The sequence below is a fragment of the Coregonus clupeaformis genome, chromosome 14 (genome assembly GCF_020615455.1).
Source record: "Coregonus clupeaformis isolate EN_2021a chromosome 14, ASM2061545v1, whole genome shotgun sequence".
NCBI classification, from domain to species: domain Eukaryota; kingdom Metazoa; phylum Chordata; class Actinopteri; order Salmoniformes; family Salmonidae; genus Coregonus; species Coregonus clupeaformis.
In genome coordinates this window covers 41,954,641-41,973,466 of record NC_059205.1, presented here as the reverse complement: position 1 = coordinate 41,973,466, position 18,826 = coordinate 41,954,641, and the positions used below count along the sequence as shown (strand labels likewise).

Sequence of the window (18,826 nt, the reverse complement as noted above, 5' to 3'; positions counted from 1 at the left end):
TTCATATAATGAGAAGTTAGTCCAATGTTTTCCTGAAAATCTTTTTGGAAAAGCTCAGTGGATTTTTTCTGGTCAGCCAATCAGCTCAAACGATGCATTTAGCCAAGAGGTGGAGTGTCCACTATGAGATGAAATTAGTTATTTGCTCAACCTCTTAAAAAGAGGTCCAGGAGGTATCCTTATCTCCCCAACAGAACTGGCAATCAGGGTCTGGCAAAGATTAGTCAACTGAGCCACAAAATGTATGTGTCCCAAATGGCACCCTATTCCATTTTAGTGTATTACTTTTGACCAGGACCCATAAAGTAGTGCACTAAATAGGGAATAGTGTGCCATTTTGGATATAACCATGGCCTTTCTACTCTCCATGTGTCTGAACTGAATGAGAATGGCATCCAAGTCGATGTCTACAGGTTCAACAAAAAAACTACTGCTGCGATTATTTGTATTGGTTTGTAAGAAGTGAGGCAGCAAAATGATAAGTCAAACTGGCATTGAACTGTACACTGAAATACAGGTGTAAGATCTTCATTTGATCACTTTCGTTGCTGAGAATTTTCCTGTGCAGATGAGCTTCGTGATTTACATAAATTCACTGAAAACCCACACTAAGACATGGTTATATTAACAGTATTGCACTTTCATGTTGCCTACTTTTGGCCAGCTAATAGCCTAACTCCTATCAAGCAACATTGTGGACTAAACCAGGGTGCCCAACTGGCAGCCAAATTCGGCCCGTTTTCTGAGCAAGGAAGGAAATCAGCTCCAAGTGATTTTAATTTATGAAATCTGTTCTCAAGTATTCCCACGCATAATAGGGAGACACGTGATGGTATACCAATGTAAGCAAGGTTGAAAATGACTGTTTTAGTCAAATATTATATATATTTTGGCTTCTTGCAGTCAATTTGCAGTCTACAAATTATTTGTAATTATGTTCCAGCCCCCCGAGCATCCGCTCAAGAAAAGAATTGTCCTGCGGCTGAATATATTTGATGATCCCTGGACTAAACCTTAAAATCCTGTTGCTGCAGGATTCTTTTGCTGTGACAATATAGGTAAAATTAAGATCCTACATCTGTAGGTAGTGATAGGTAAGTGTTTTCATAGTGTGAATAAGACAAAGACGTGATGCTATCATCATGAACCAGTACAGTCACCAGTACTACAGAGGGTTCTCCCACTCTAAGCAGATTTTTTTATTTTATTTGTATAAAATACCTTCTTCTTGGACTATGGTATTGTCCATTATTCATCCAGGGTCCTATCCTCAGAATATTCCCCTGTAGTCCCACAGTGACGTTTAACACATTACTGGTGCAGCAGTGCTGTGGGATGGTCTGGGTTGTTACATTACTGGTGCAGCAGTGCGGTGGGATGGTCTGGGTTGTTACATTACTGGTGCAGCAGTGCTGTGGGATGGTCTGGGTTGTTACATTACTGGTGCAGCAGTGCTGTGGGATGGTCTGGGTTGTTACATTACTGGTGCAGCAGTGCTGTGGGATGGACTGGGTTGTTACATTACTGGTGCAGCAGTGCTGTGGGATGGTCTGGGTTATTACATTACTGGTGCAGCAGTGCTGTGGGATGGTCTGGGTTGTTACATTACTGGTGCAGCAGTGCTGTGGGATGGTCTGGGTTGTTACATTACTGGTGCAGCAGTGCTGTGGGATGGTCTGGGTTGTTACATTACTGGTGCAGCAGTGCTGTGGGATGGTCTGGGCTGTGGACGCTGAACCCAGAGACACCAATTTCACTGGGATTTACCTGCTGCCTCACCACCACCTAGCAGCACTGGGAGTCTGCATCCCAAATGTCACCCTGTTCCCTTTATGGTGCACTACTTTTGACATAGGGCCCAATATAGGGAATAGGGTGCCATTTTGGATGCAAATAGAGTCTGAGAGAGGAAGGAGATCATGGGAAGTAGGAAGGAGAGATGGCTGGATAGTACTGTAGGTCATATCCAAAGTTTACACCAAACGTCATATCCAACATTTACACCAGTTAAGTTTAGACACAGAAAAACCCACCTCACCAACAACATGTTTATATTACTGTCATTTTCACAAATGTAAATTCAGATTTTTGCATGTCAGCAGACCTGATAAGCTAATAAGTGTATTATAGAAAAGTAATTGGATAAATAATGCACATACCTAACTGTGACACCTTGCAGTTCCCATGGATATTTGAGTAAATGAAATGCAGAAAAATTAGATGGAACCAAAAACCCTTAGAGAAAATTTGATGTAAATGCAATGATGTAATTCCAAGGCTTTTAAACTGGTGCAGCAGGGGAAGGTTGTACCTTGCTCTTTCCTGACCCTCATTCTTGTAGCTTATGGTGTCATTTACTCTGAAATCAAAAACGTATAACTGTATTTAGTCATGCAGCTGCTTAGCTAGTTTTCCTACATGTATCTCTCTCTGAACTCCATCATTATTAACTGACTTGATAGAAGAGAATGCTTACTTAAAAGAAGCACCAGTTTGTCAGTTTGAAAGCCAAAGATGCTAGATAGAACACTAGCCTGAATTATAAAGAATGTGAGGGTTAGCATGAAGACTAGATACAACCAGTAATATTACAAGCTGACAGTAGCCTAGGCATTTAGCTCATCCCCATTCTAGGTGGATTACATGTGCATTAGCAAGATGTGCATTAGACTGTGCCTTTAGATTGAATTTAGGTTAATCTGACTATACCCTCACAGGAAACAAGGCCGAAGCTGTATAAGCTATCTGTAAGAGTTTAAGCTTAATGCTGTTAAATACAGTATACAATATTGAATACACTAAATACAGTACGGTGAACGCAAGACAAACAGTCATATTTCTAATGAAACATTTCCCTGCTGCGTAATACAATACCTCAAAGACACTGTACTCTGGAAGGTAAGTAAGGTCCCTTACCATCTTGAAGTAGAGGCATATCAGTCGTTCTTCACCATAACTTGTTTGTGGAAGGAAGTAAGTTTGATTTGAAGTTGCAGCTTTCCTCCACCTGTCAAACATCTAGGCCTACCACTATCTCAGATATCTCTGGAGACAGGATCCCCTATTATTATCATCTTGTGACAGTCCCCTCGTTGTTATATATAGTTATAGCTATGAGGCTGAGTTGACATATTTCTTTCTCCCATGCATTGCCTTCTCAACCTAATGAAATGACACTATTTGTCCTACTGTAGGGCACTGTTTACACTTTTCATAATTTAGCATCACACGATCACAGCTCCCCAAACCCGAGGCTTCATTGGCGAATCACATTATGTACATTACATGTTAAGGGTAAAATCTTCTATCACATCATCATATTCCAGTTTGATTCATTTAAAACTCCAGAGGCAAACTTGGTTAATCCCGTCATTGTTAATGAAGCATGTTTAATATAATAATGAAATTAAGCATGGCAAGGAAAGTGAAAAGCGCCCGCTTCCCATCCAATGTGTGAGGCCTGACAGCTTTGGATAATCTCATTTGCTAAGCATAATTTAAAATGTTTTGTGTGAATTTCTCTAATGCGTACTGTCGTTCCTCAAGGGCAAGAACATGCTGAACTTCTTGGATAGTTTATAGCTGATGGTAGCTACAGCAGTCACCAATGCTGTCCATCTAAAGAAGTGAAAAGAATTTGAGAACATTCCAGATTCAATATTATAATACACATCAATATAATACATGTACGTACAATATATATACAGTGGACAATGGACCTCTTTTTTTTTTTTACTTTAAAATTCATTGCTTTGAACTATAGGTCACTAAGGTGACCCACAATTGTCTTCAGCATGCTATGCTTCCTTCTATCTGGTAAGATAATACAACTGCTCAAAATAATTGTGAATAGATTGACAGTTCGTCTATTAGCAGAAAATCATTGATAAAACATATAAATAAACTACTTGGCTGTCCATACACTCTGTAAACATTTAGGAGACAACTAGGCTACATAAAACTAGTTCGATTTGCTGATTTGTCTTAATGGATTCCATTAAATGGGACGCAGCCCCTGTGTGAAATCCTCTGGTCTTATCAGCCTCACCTTTCAATTACTCCAGTTGGCTCTAAACCGTTGTTTATTTTCTCTCAATCCCTTCAGCCAGCATCATTCTAATGGACATTCAGATTTACACATTAGGTTTGCATTATTATCATAAAAGTGTTTACTTCTTTTCCATTTCATTACTTTCATTGTATTTTTTCTGGAAGTAATATTTTGTCTCTGAATATATAGAGCTCAATATAGATCATACAGTAGAGGTATTTCATATGTAGATTATATGAATCTATATCTAACCCTCTTCCATCATGGCACAAAATATTTTGGAGATGACATAATGGTGACGTAATATACTGTTATGTGGGTTAACATATCTGGGGTTTTGTCATGTTTTGTGTGGATTCCCCAGTAACTGTCTGTCTCTGTTGTTGTGTTTCAGAGAGAACCAGTATGTTGTCATCCTTCATCGGCCCCATGAAGTTTAGAGATACTGGGACAACAACATCAAGAGACCATGGAGACACTTCAAGTAATTTATGTATATATTTCCCTTTCCATGCTATTCACTCAGTAGCACACCAGCAATTTATCAGTTTATACTTTCAATTTACACCTTTTGCTAAGTTCTCCCATGTGTTGTAGTTTCCTTTTCTTGAAAATCTCATCAACAAAATGTGAAATGTCATTAAAGTTTCCTCAACTATGTTTGTTCTGGTCTTGATTGAGGAACAGGTACCAGTAGCGTTGAGGTGAAGGAGAACCGCGACAGCAGAAACCAAGTGGACTATTCCAACATACTACAACCTGGATATCATCCATCATCAGCTCTTTGCACTGACATCTCCAAAAGAAAGACGACAGTGGACTGTACCATGCTACCTGCACATCATCCATCAGCTCTTTACACTGACATCTCCAGAGGGCTCTCCAGGACTACTGCTCTACAGAGGAAGCAGCCATTGGTGGAAGGAAAAGACAGGCTTCTCTACGAGCTCCAGTTGATCTGTAAGAGGACGGCCCATTGTCTTACGTCAGATAACGCGATGACTCCGTCTGCACGGTCGGTTGGGGGACGAGCATCGTGTGGGAGTGACGCCACCTGTCAGAAGACAATGATGACTTCCTGGTCTGTCACAAAGAAGAACGCCCTGGTGCAGTTGAATGAGCTGAGACCAGGTCTACAGTATGAGATAGTGTCTCAGACAGGGCCAGTTCACGCCCCTGTGTTCGCTGTAGGAGTAGAGGTGAACGGTCTCAGGTTCGAGGGCCGAGGCCCCACCAAGAAGAAGGCTAAGATGAGGGCAGCAGAGCTGGCTCTTAGGTCCTTCATCCAGTTCCCCAACGCCCCTCAGGCTCACATCACCATGGGAAACCTCAACTTCATCAACACCACAGCACCAACAGACTTCACCTCAGATCAGGCCGATCTCGTCCCCGACACGCTCTTCAAGGAGTTTGAGCCAGAAGTACAGGAAGACCAAATCCTTTATCACAGAACAGGGGGAAAGGAGTTGCAGTTTGAGGAGCCACCAGCCCAAGGACAACTCCACAGGACAGTGGAAAAGGGACAGGAGTTGCTCTCCAGTATCTGTAACCATGGGAGACTAGTGCGCCTGACTCTTGACCTGATGTCCTCAGCCAATCAGAAGAGACAGAGGATCGGTTCCTCTATCGTCAGGGAACTGAGGCCCGTGGCTCTGCTCAATGAGTTAAGGCCAGGCCTGAGGTACGTCTGCCTGACAGAGAACGTGAGAGGCAGGCCGATCAGGAGCTTTGTGATGGCAGTACGGGTGGATGGAAGGGTATTTGAGGGCTGTGGGCGCAGTCAGAGGCTGGCTAAAGCCCAGGCAGCAGCCTCAGCCCTACAGGACCTGTTTAACATCAGTCTGGGGCCTGAGAGGAGCATCAGCAATACTGCCAGCTGGGCCAAGAGCTCACATCTACCTCAGGTGAGTACCATTACTAACTTAAAGGGATACTTCGGGATTTTGGCAATGAGGCCCTTTATCTACTTCCCCAGAGTCAGATTAACTAGTAGATACCAATAGACTTCCTGTCATTACGCTAACACTAGTTAACATTGGCTCGCAAACGACCTCTAACTTCCTTCATAATGGAAGCAGAGACATACAAATGATATCCACAAGTTCATCTGACTCTGGGGTAGTAGATAAAGGGCCTCATTGCCAAAATCCCGAAGTATCCCTTTAAGGGTTCTGAGCTGGAAGGGAAATTCTACAATTCTGTGTTGCTATGGAGAGATAGAATTGTTCATCTCAAGCCATTTTGGAATCGGTGTCAAGCCTGTCTATTACATTTTGACTGATATTCAGTCTTTTCTAAAACAAAGATAATGTTGAGATGCAGTGTTTCAATTTGCTGTAAGTTGGATATAACAATCACAATGCATTACATTTTTTATTCCTCTATTTCATTCACATCCTCATTGAAGTGCCCAGGTTGAACAGGGTTATTGAACATGTCCTGTCCTTTGTATCTATAGCTGCAGCATGGGCATACATCCCATCCTTTAAATGGTCCTACTGAATTTGTATGAGGTGCGCTGACCTCCACCAAATGGAGTGTATCGTATCAATATGCCTTCCATGTCCAGGAGCCTAAGGACTAACGCTGTCCTGGCCTGCATGCCAAACCACAGCAGCTAAATAACCCTGTTATGGCTGTCTGGCCTCAGAAAAGCTGCACCTCTTGTCATCTTTAGCTGCTATGCCCACATAAAAAAATACTATGTTATAAATACTATAGTTTTCACCATAGTGTTTTTGCAGACTTTACTGTAGTATTCACTGTAGTGTTTTTGCGGCCTGAAATCCACAGAAACACTACAGTGAATACTGTAATATTTACTGTAGTATTTACAGTTAACTATAGTATAAATACTGTCGTAAAAGAACTGTAGTATATACTAAAGTAATTAATGTAGTGTTTCTGCATATTGTAGTCTATTGTAGTGTTTTTGCTGACTGTAAAATACTGTAGTATTTAATGTAGTGTTTTTACAGACATTACTGTAGTATCTACTATAGTGTTTTTTAAATTATCTTAGACATAGAAGTGGAGGCTTTCTCCTTGAGGATACAAAAATAGCAACATTTTTGCAGACTCTAGTGTTTTTGCAGACATTACTGTAGTATTTACTACAGTGTTTTCTTTAGCAGATAATACTGTAGTATTTACTGTAGTATTATACTACTACAACAATCTGTAGTACAGTGAGGAAAAAAAGTATTTGATCCCCTGCTGATTTTGTACGTTTGCCCACTGACAAAGAAATGATCAGTCTATAATTTTAATGGTAGGTTTATTTGAACAGTGAGAGACAGAATAACAACAAAAAAATCCAGAAAAACGCATGTCAACATTTTTATAAATGGATTTGCATTTTAATGAGGGAAATAAGTATTTGACCCCTCTGCAAAACATGACTTAGTACTTGGTGGCAAAACCCTTGTTGGCAATCACAGAGGTCAGACGTTTCTTGTAGTTGGCCACCAGGTTTGCACACATTTCAGGAGGGATTTTGTCCCACTCCTCTTTGCAGATCTTCTCCAAGTCATTAAGGTTTCGAGGCTGACGTATGGCAACTCGAACCTTCAGCTCCCTCCACAGATTTTCTATGGGATTAAGGTCTGGAGACTGGCTAGGCCACTCCAGGACCTTAATGTGCCTCTTCTTGAGCCACTCCTTTGTTGCCTTGGCCGTGTGTTTTGGGTCATTGTCATGCTGGAATACCCATCCACGACCCATTTTCAATGCCCTGGCTGAGGGAAGGAGGTTCTCACCCAAGATTTGACGGTACAAGGCCCCGGCCATCGTCCCTTTGATGCGGTGAAGTTGTCCTGTCCCCTTAGCAGAAAAACACCCCCAAAGCATAATGTTTCCACCTCGGTGGGGATGGTGTTCTTAGGGTCATAGGCAGCATTCCTCCTCCTCCAAACACAGCGAGTTGAGTTGATGCCAAAGAGCTCCATTTTGGTCTCATCTGACCACAACACTTTCACCCAGTTCTCCTCTGAATCATTCAGATGTTCATTGGCAAACTTCAGACAGGCCTGTATATGTGCTTTCTTGAGCAGGGGGACCTTGCGGGCGCTGCAGGATTTCAGTCCTTCACGGCATAATGTGTTACCAATTGTTTTCTTGGTGACTATGGTCCCAGCTGCCTTGAGATCATTGACAAGATCCTCCCGTGTAGTTCTGGGCTGATTCCTCACCGTTCTCATGATCATTGCAACTCCACGAGGTGAGATCTTGCATGGAGACCCAGGCCGAGGGAGATTGACAGTTCTTTTGTGTTTCTTCCATTTGCGAATAATCGCACCAACTGTTGTCACCTTCTCACCAAGCTGCTTGGCGATGGTCTTGTAGCCCATTCCAGCCTTGTGTAGGTCTACAATCTTGTCCCTGACATCCTTGGAGAGCTCTTTGGTCTTGGCCATGGTGGAGAGTTTGGAATCTGATTGATTGATTGCTTCTGTGGACAGGTGTCTTTTATACAGGTAACAAACTGAAATTAGGAGCACTCCCTTTAAGAGTGTGCTCCTAATCTCAGCTCGTTACCTGTATAAAAGACACCTGGGAGCCAGAAATCTTTCTGATTGAGAGGGGGTCAAATACTTATTTCCCTCATTAAAATGGAAATCAATGTATAAAAATGTTTTACATGCGTTTTTCTGGATTTTTTTTTTGTTATTCTGTCTCTCACTGTTCAAATAAACCTACCATTAAAATGATAGACTGATCATTTCTTTGTCAGTGGGCAAACGTACAAAATCAGCAGGGGATCAAATACTTTTTTCCCTCACTGTAAGTACTACACATGATCGAGGGATACTTCAGTGTGTACTATAGAATTCTACAGTATACTACAATTTATTACAGAATGACATAGTAAGTAGTGTAGTATTCTATAGTAAACTGTAGTATTTACTCATGTGGGTGCTTTCAGAATGTAAGAGGATTTGTTCCACAAGTTTAGTTCCATGAGTCTGACATGTCATTGGAAAGGCAGGCAGGCTTTACCATCCATGGCTGATGGAGAGTTTGTCCACAAGACATAGGGTCTTGGTTGGTTACTAGCAGACAGACTGGCACTATCTCAAATAGTCTTTCCTTGATTCCTTGCATCCTATCTCCTCATCTTTTTCTCAAATTTATTGGAGGAGAATATCTAAAATTCCTCCCTTCTGAACTTCTTCTCCAATTTGAGGAGGTGAGGAGAGAGAATCTAAGGAATCGAGGAAAAATGAATGAAGAAATGGACACATTCTGGGTAATTCATCAGACAGATCCCTATCCCTCTCTCCACAAAGTGTCTCAGAGTCAGGCATCTAGCTAGACACCTTAATGAACAGTATCATCACAGCCTATTAGTGATCAAGGAGGAGCCCCAGACTGAAGGAGATTGAAATTAAGAGCGGAGGAGGTGTGAAGAGCATATTAATCTGACAGATAATTATTTAACACGCTCATTACGAATCATTACACATGACCTTGTGCCATCACCATTTAGACAACATATTTTTTCAGTTCCTTTCATCTCTCCAAGCTTGATATCAGGGGATGGGTGGGATGATAACTTGAATTATGCATTGTATGTATTATGTAAATTAAGTGGAGGAGTTACCCTATTAAATATTTTTGTTAATTAACTAGCTACTAAATATTGTCAATATCTCATTATTCCAAGATATACTTACAATATAATATTCATTTAATACTGTATGTCTCAGGGAGAGTTGACAAAGAAGAAACCTCTGTCAGATTTATTGAAAGCACTGTCACAGGGTGCGTCCTAAATGGTACCCTATTCCCTGGTACCCTATTCCCTATATAATGCACTACTTTTGACCAAAGCCCATATGGGATAATGTCAACTATTATCTGGTTGTTTTGGTAGGTAAATGTTTGTTTGCGCTGCTATCTTTTTATGTGGATGTGAACATAGCTGTTATCTTGGCCGCTGTCTGTTTGATTTGTCAGTGATCCATCCACTTGTGTGATAACAGTGCTTTGCAGAGTATATCTTCCACTTGGTGAGAGAGAAATACAGTGAGCTGGCTGACTGTTGCTGCACTACCTCCCAGTCGCACAGACGTCACAAAGTACTGGCAGGCATCGTAATGACTAGAGGTAGGCTATGGCTATGGGCTGCGTCCAAATGGCACCCTATTCCATATATTTACATAGTGCACTACTTTTAACCAGAGCCCATAGGGCTCTGGTCAAAAGTAGTGCACTATGTAGGAAATAGGGTGCCATTTGGGATGCAACCATGATGACACATTTCATTGACTTTTAAAATATTTAACAAGTCCATTTTAAAAATAAATGGTGCATCTCCCACTATGCAACTGTAGATATCAGCAGAAGTCGTAAATTAATCAAATGCCTCTGAATATAGGTCTGTATAGAGAACAGTAAGCCAGTCGACTGGGAGTGCACACAAGTGACTTCAGTTGAAGCCAGCATGGGAAACTCTCATTCAAAAACAGTAGAGCTCCTTGGATCTAAGAGAATACCTAAGATGAGAAAGTGGGCACAAACATAGAATTAGAATGAATGACTTTCTATTCATTTTATTTCTATGGGCACAGTGCTTCCCAGGTAATGCCGCCCCAAAGGGCAGTGAAAGCTCATTCATATAGAATACCTCACAAGAAAAGAAGCAGTTGCTCTGCAACACAAGATGCAGCTTTATACCACTACCATTGATGAGATAAGACTGTCATTACGTCTTTGTAAATATTTCATGAGGTGCTTTAACAAGACAACAACATAGTAGGAGACTGGTGCAATATATTCTGTCCTGTTAGAGTAATTTTTATTCAGAATACATTTATTTTATTTTGCCATCTTAGTCTATTACAGGAATAATTTAATTAGATGAAGTTCTTTGTAGAGAGAGTTCCTGTGTCTGAGGCCAAATTACTGTAACTGATATCCAAAAAAACAAGAGTTGGGATGCATCCCAAATGTCACCCTATTCTATTCCCTATGTAGTGCACTACTTTTGGCCAGGCCCCATAGGGTCCAAATAAGTCAAACAAAAAAACAGTGCACTATATAGGGAATAGGGTCTCATTTGGATACTCCCAAATCTATTTTGTAGGTGTACTGTGCCTGATTTTTGTTTGTTGTTGGTTAGTAAGAGGACCTTTTGTCTCCTATTGTGGTCAGGTTTTGATCTGAGGCGAGCCCAGGTGGTGTCTCTGGGGACAGGGACCAAGTGTATCAGTGGAGAGTTTGTCAGTGACCAGGGACGGGCGGTTAATGACTGCCATGCTGAGGTCACCACCAGGAGGGCTTTCCTCCGCTTCCTCTACGCCCAACTGGAGCTCTTCCTCTGGTAATATACTGTGTATATACTGTCATACACTGTATCTGTAAACAAGGGTCTGCGTTCCAACTGGCACCCTATTCCCTATATCGTGAACTACTTTTGATTAGGGCCCTGGGCTCTGGTTAAAGATAGTGCACTATAAAGGGAATAGGGTGTAATTTGGGACACAACACAAAGCCTCAGCCCTGAGGATGAAGTTGAAGAATCTTTGCTTTTATACCTTTGAATTGAAGTTACAGGTGAACAATGTAATATCAGCTATTACCTATCTGCGCTGATGTTTTGGTGCCATTTTAAAAAGAGCCACTGTTATGTTATGCCCCTGCACCATCACTCCAAAATCACCTCTAGTACAAATCCCTTTTCATCTAAAAATATATTTATTTGGGTGATTAGGCTACACGCAGGGGTGCATGTCAGCTAAACCTAGGGTAAGACAAAGTGACAAGGGGGCTGGGGGGGTGTTCCCTGCGAGATTCCCTAGAAATACCCCACTTCAATCCAGCTGCGGCGAAGTTGCGAGTCCCGTTCCCTGCAGTAGTGTCGATGCATACTCCATATATCAAAAACAGCCTTCCCTCCCGCTCCCAGGCATCCGAATGGTCCTAAAATCAGCCCCTAATTCTGCTACACTGCATTTGCTTTTTAATCAGGATTGGAATGATTTTAGTAGCCTATTTTAAATTGCTGGTGTTGAGCTAGGCTATTATATCAAATTAAGGCCCCTGGCTACGCGTTACCACTTTTGTAAAAGTTCATACTCAAAATGATTTGAACAACATCATTTTCTTGTTTAGCAACCGGCCAGACAGTTTGGAGCAGTCGATTTTTGTGCGAGACAAAGAGTCTGGGTACAGACTGAGAGATGGTATTCTGTTCCATATGTATGTGAGTTCATCTCCCTGCGGGGACGCACGCCTCAACTGCCCCTACGAGATCACAGCTACACGTAAGAAATGTCGACATTTGATTATTGATTTTATTTAACTCATACTCACAGTCAACAAGACTGAATTATGCGGAATGCACAGTTACATTAAGACCACCTGTCTGTACTGTGCTTGGTAGAGAAACGTAGCATTATATCAGCTGTCTCCTCTCCCAGACCACAGCGGGTATAGATTTGTGAGGAAGTTGCGCTGCCATCTGAGGAAGAAGATGGAAGGCGGCGAGGGTACACTTCCTGTCAGCGCACGGAGAGCCAATCAGAAATGGGACAGGGGGTTGTCGAGGGAACCTCCCGTCACCATGTCCTGCACAGATAAAATTGCCAGGTGAGCTCCAGATAGACAGTGACAACTTTTCTACTGAGTCACAAAAGTATAACATACTGTATAAAGGGGGCTTGTCTTTCCTCCTTTGTTCCAATGGGAATGTTCCAGGCTTGCATCTCAAATGACACCATTTTCCCTATATAGTGCACTACTTTTGACCAGGGCCCTAGTCCTGCTTGGTCTCTAGCCTCATTGTTTGTGTCTCCAGGTGGAATATTCTAGGTCTTCAGGGCTCTCTCCTGTCTCACCTGGTGGAGCCGGTGTACCTCCACAGCCTCACAGTGGGCAGCCTGTGCCACACGGGTCACCTGGGAAGGACCATGGCACGACGCATGGGGCACATCGCCCCTCTGCCCTCCTCCTATAGACGCAACAGGCTGCTCCTCGGCTGTAAGTCACGCCCCCTGCCCTCCTCCTATAGACACAACAGGCTGCTCCTCGGCTGTAAGTCACGCCCCCTGCCCTCCTCCTATAGACGCAACAGGCTGCTCCTCGGCTGTAAGTCACGCCCCCTGCCCTCCTCCTATAGACGCAACAGGCTGCTCCTCGGCTGTAAGTCACACCCCCTGCCCTCCTCCTATAGACGCAACAGGCTGCTCCTCGGCTGTAAGTCACGCCCCCTGCCCTCCTCCTATAGACGCAACAGGCTGCTCCTCGGCTGTAAGTCACGCCCCCTGCCCTCCTCCTATAGACGCAACAGGCTGCTCCTCGGCTGTAAGTCACGCCCCCTGCCCTCCTCCTATAGACGCAACAGGCTCCTACTCGGCTGTATGTCGCCCAGATATAAGAGTTGAGGTTACTTCAGATAATTAGGTTCACATTACATGTCCATGAGACAGTTCATTTGGCAGTAGACTCTACTTAGTGTTAGAGACTTGACAAAGATAAATGTTAGAAGGAGGCCTGATGGAGATGCTCCTCTCATTCTCGTTCCCTATGGTGACGACTACCTGAGCGTGACTCTGTTCCAGGACAAACAGCTCGTTCTTCCAGACGCTTTTCATGGTCCTGTCTCTTCCACTAAGGTTATGCCTCTATGCTGGCTAATGATGTGGTATCTGAATAGTGCATGTTAAGTACGTACCTGCCCCTCCTCTCGGCTCTCCCTGAGTCTTGACCCCAGTCTGGTCTCTGTGTGGTCTCCAGGCCTCAGCAGCAGTGAGGGTCTGCAGCCAGGGAAGTCCCGCAACTTCAGTGTGAACTGGAGTGCTGGAGATGAGGAGCTGGAGGTGGTGGATGTCTCCACAGGCAGGAGGAAAGACTCAGGGACACCATCCAGACTCTGCAAGAGATCCCTCTTCACTCGCTGGGAGAGACTACACCACCAGGTTAGTTATGCACAGGGAAGCTATAGATTGCATCCCAATTGGCACCCTATTCCCTGCATAGTGCACTACTAGGGTGCCATTTGCGAGACACTCATTAATTTACCTGGAACTCACACTGGCGAACATGACCACTGGAAATAAAGAGGCCTGAATCCACACTTTGAGGGCTGTTTTCTACAATACAATTTACACGTCCATTTTGCTGCAAGCAGAAGCTCTATTGTACAGTATGTATTGGATATAAGGACTAAGAGGTATTAACAAATTATTTGGTTACTGCAGATAGTAGAAAAGACCAATCTTCATTAAAATGTAGATGCAATCAATCTCTCTGTGTCCATCTAACGCTAATTATTATGACAATGTTTTTAAAGTACAGTTTCATTTCCATCGTGAAATTAAATTCCAAATGGCAGCAGTTACATTTTGATGACAGTACAGAGTCATAATTATTTAGAAAAGCATTTGAGTAGCTTCCCACAGAAAAGGCTTCCTGCACTCAGTATCACATGCAAGAATAAACACAGTCATCTAAAAATCCATCCTGGCTGTACCATTAAATATGTTTTTTTTAGAGAGGGAGAGAGACAGAGCGAGAGGGAATATAAAGCAAAGTCCACAGAATGTTAATTTGTTTGGTGAAATTTAAATGGGGGTAGATAGCCCAGCTGTTGAAGTTTGCAGTTTATGTTGGCTCATTAGTTTTTATTCTGTCTGGGTGATGTATTTTATTAAACCTTTCTTATAGTCTCCCTCTCCTCAGCTGAGCAGGCCAGGAGGCGTATTGGATGCAGAGGCGGCCCATTTTCTTATGTCAGATAGCACAACGACTCTGTCTGCACGGTCGGTTGAGGGACGAGTGTGGCCTAGGAGTGACGCCACCTGTCAGAAGACAATGGAGGAGGCCATGAAGACGTACTGTGGAGCTAAGATGGCAGCAGGGGCCTACCAGAGAGCCAGGCAGAAGTTTGTTGTCTCGCTGCAGGAGGCAGGTCTGGGCATCTGGAACAGGAAACCACCAGAACAGGAGCACTTCCAGAGCAGGGTGTGAGGGGTTCTTCTAGAAGAAGCAGTCCAGGGAATTCTCTTCAGCCAAATTCCCCCACGCGCGCACACACACACACCGCAGACACAGACACACACACACACACACACGTGAGCTGTTCCAATCGTGGTAACTAAGAGGTTGTAAAATACAATGTTACCACCATAGGAACAGCACATAAGTTGACATACAGACACTTCATATTATGACTTTATATTATTTCTCTCACCTTGGTTGAATACTGCATTTTGGGAAAGAGCTTGCAAGTAAGCATTTCACTGTACTGTTTTACACCTGCTGTATCCTGTGCACGTGACAAATAAACGTAGAAACTTCAAACACATGCAGTATGTAGTGAGTGTGAGGGAATTTGGCTAGAGAAAATTCCCTGGAATGCTTCTGTGCACTCTGACTTATCCATAGTGAATATGTAGTCCTGAGGGGTATACTACAAAGCAGGATCAATGAGTTAGCTAGTTAACTTCGATAAACAACCATAAATAACTGTTGATTTTCTGATTCAATAAGAAAGCTAAAGTTCTATATGTGTTTTTGATTATTGAGTCAGTTAGGCCATGACAATCTCAAGCTTATCTCAACAAAAAATCTAAACAGCCTCCTGAGTCTAAGGCACTGCATCGCAGTGCTGAGGTGCCACTATAGCCTGGGGTTTGATCCCATAGGGCGGCGCACAATTTCGGCATTTCCAAAACATGTGCATTAAAGTAGCAGGAGCCTGCTTACATCGGTCACATGTGGGATCTATTTCTGGTCTAAACTTGGATAATCTTGCCTTTGACCAATGCAGCCGATGAACTTTTTTAAATTAAATTACAGCATGTCTTAGACATATAGATGAAGAATGTATTCTCTGAAGCATACTGAAAGTTGTTCACCTAAATCCTCTTCCCATTGGTTCTTAAGAGAGTCCAGGGACTCCAGATTGTGTGAGTTTAATAACATATAGACCAAGCCTATGCTCCCTTTGATATAAGGATTCACTTTAAAAACAGAGTCTAGAAGGGAGGTAGGTGGGCGTGATGGGAAGTGACTAGAGTATGAAGATACAAAACTACGCAGTTGTAGGCACCTAAAGAAATGGGATCTGGGAATATTGAACTTTTGTACTAACTGTTCAAAAGATGCAAAATCCATATCAATGTACAAATCCTTCAGTGAGGAGATGCCCTTTCCAGACCAGATTTGAAACGCCCTGTCTAATAATGATGGAGAGAATGTATGGTTCTTTAATAACACAAATGATCGCCTGAACTGTTTCCAGATGTTTTGAGAATGTTTCACAATAGGGTTTTTAGTGTATTTGGAAACAGGCTCAGCTAATGTGAGATTTGAGCAAAGTAAGGGAGCTAAAGTGGGGCCACAGGATGAAATCTCCAAGGTCAACCAGTTCGGGCATGTAACATCTGGGATTTCTGTCATCCAATATAGAATGATTAATATATTAGCTGCCCAGTAATAATATTGAAAGTTCGGAAGTGCTAGACCACGCTGGGGGCGAGATCTCTGCAATAAGCTTTTACGTGTCCGAGGGTTCCAGATAAAAAACCTAGCAGTGTGTTAAGTAGCAGCGCAACTTTCGCCTCTCGCGAGTCAGTTGGGGAGTAGCGGCAATGAGAAAAGATCGTAACTGGCAATTGGATATCACGAAATTGGGGAGAAAAATTGGGTAACATTACAACAAAAAAATGAAAGTTATTTCAGAATATTCAAGTAAATTAGCTGGCTAACTCCTTGATCCTGCTTTGTAGTATACATACCCCTCCGCTTCTATTTCCTCCACTGTGCAGTCATATACAGTAACAATACAGTAGCCCAAAGATAATCCTGTTTCCCTTCTAGTAATCTTTCACCCACACCTGTTGAGTTACTCACTTGAGCTCCCCTTATTTTGTGGTGTCTCCTTGCATTGAATACCATACACCCTTCCAACCATTCAGTCATGTATTGTCTTTGTAATTTTAAGAGAAATTGTCATTGTAGTACTGGGGAGCAAGTAAGCTACAGTATGTGAATCTGGCCCTGAGAAACATGAAAGAGCACTGACATCTAGTGGCTCAAAGAGAACATTGCAGGTTCTGAGAGTATAACTACTAAAATCGTTTTTTTGTGGATTGACAGTAACTTACTCTCATAATTAGTATTTTCCCTCTGTTACAATTGCACACATACACCTATTAACACATTATATAGTAAATTAAAAGTTATATTGATGTATTTCCTCTTTCCACAAGCAATTGTATTGCTTTATATTTATTTCCACACAAAACAGACACCATCTCACAGACTAAAATGATTGAATGTTAATAGTAATGTAGAAGTACTTTGTATCTAGATCATTGAATGTCAAATGTAAAATAGTAATTTATATTTTATTAAAGGGAGACAATTGGCAATTTTAGAATAATCTTTACCTGTTTTCTGACAACTGGGTGATAAAAGACTGAACAATTAATTTAACACTATCCTCATGTCACTGAACCGAAGTAATGGACATTTGGCATGACTCGAAGCAAGGCTGAACTACGACACAAAGAAGAGGATACAATGAGGGAATGAAACGGCACAACATTTTATTTTATTTCACAAGCTGTTGTTCCTTATGAATAACCATCTCACACACACTACAGCTGTCAGAAAAACAGTTTCATGTTATGAGATTTGTGTACTAGCGGCGCTCCTCTTGTTAAAATGAACCTATTTTACCACATAAAATATAATTAGGTAGGTAAACACCACAGTTTTACTAAAGCTATTACACAGTTGATTTCGATTGCTAAGTTTGTATGATGTGAGGAGGGCGTGCATCTCAAATTGCACCTTATTCCCTTTGTAGTGCACTACATACGGAATAGGATGTCATTTGGGACACAAGCGAGCACTCTACTCCATTGAAATAAATACAGGACAACATTTACATGACCAGGTGAGAAAACCATGAGACTGAAATGTACATAAACCACGAAGAAAGTGATGATAAACATGGTCAACTAGCTAAGCATGGTGGCTCAGGAGGTCAGGTAGTCTGAGTGCCAGTCTGTTTGTGCTACCATGCCAACTCCTTTTCACTCATTGTCATGCCAAACGAGCAATGGCGTTGGCAAGTGCCTAGAGTTAGAGTTCACATTCACAGGCCATACGTCTTTGATATTTCCAAAATATTTGTTTCACTTAAATCAGGGATGATGACAATCCTGGACAGCTACGGTCCAAGAGACACCTCTTATTATACTAACCCATGTAACAGATTACTATAATCAATGCCTCTAGTACTACATCATGTGGTATTAGAACTGCACAACCAAATCTGCAGTAGCCAGTCTGTTTGTTCCATCATGCCATCATCGTCTCCCGAGTGGCGCAGTGGTCTAAGGCACTGCATCGCAGTGCTAGTTGTGCCACAAGAGATCCCGGTTCGAATCCAGGCTCTGTCGTATGGGGCGGTGCACAATTGGCCCAGCGTCGTCCAGGGTAGGGCAGGGATGTAGCTCAGTTGGTAGAGCATGGCGTTTGCAATGCCAGGGTTGTGGGTTCGATTCCCACCGGGGGCCAGTATGAAAATAAATAATAAAAATAATTTAAAGAATAATGTATGCACTCACTAACTGTAAATCGCTCTGGATAAGAGCGTCTGCTAAATGACGTAAATGTAATGCCAACTCCTTGTCACTTACAGTAGTGTCATGTTTGCCATGACCAATGGAGTTGGAAAGAGCACAAACAGATCTGGGACCAGGCTAGCAGTAGCCCTCTAAGACATCCCTGATGTAAACGATACATGAGAAAAACTAC

At 42.4% G+C, this 18,826-nt stretch overlaps 1 protein-coding gene across 1 annotated transcript; it reads left to right on the top strand.

Moving 5' to 3' along the window:
- Positions 1-4,478: 4,478 nt before the first annotated feature.
- Positions 4,479-18,456, top strand: LOC121580877 (double-stranded RNA-specific editase B2-like). Its single transcript, XM_041895995.2, has 9 exons — positions 4,479-4,535; positions 4,739-5,955; positions 10,036-10,159; positions 11,207-11,375; positions 12,167-12,318; positions 12,475-12,643; positions 12,852-13,033; positions 13,790-13,971; positions 14,720-18,456. The coding sequence occupies exons 1-9, from the start codon at positions 4,481-4,483 to the stop codon at positions 15,020-15,022; spliced, it is 2,553 nt and encodes an 850-aa protein (XP_041751929.2). The 5' UTR covers positions 4,479-4,480; the 3' UTR covers positions 15,023-18,456.
- Positions 18,457-18,826: the final 370 nt, after the last annotated feature.

What these genes read in the sequence shown, in the direction of transcription:
- LOC121580877 (XM_041895995.2), top strand. Translation starts at nt 4,481, where the DNA reads ATGAAGTTTAGAGATACTGGGACAACAACATCAAGAGACCATGGAGAC. An exon ending in AGGCATCGTAATGACTAGAG is followed by an intron (nt 10,160 to 11,206) that starts GTAGGCTATGGC and finishes TATTGTGGTCAG; the next exon opens with GTTTTGATCTGAGGCGAGCC. An exon ending in CAACAGGCTGCTCCTCGGCT is followed by an intron (nt 13,034 to 13,789) that starts GTAAGTCACGCC and finishes TGTGGTCTCCAG; the next exon opens with GCCTCAGCAGCAGTGAGGGT.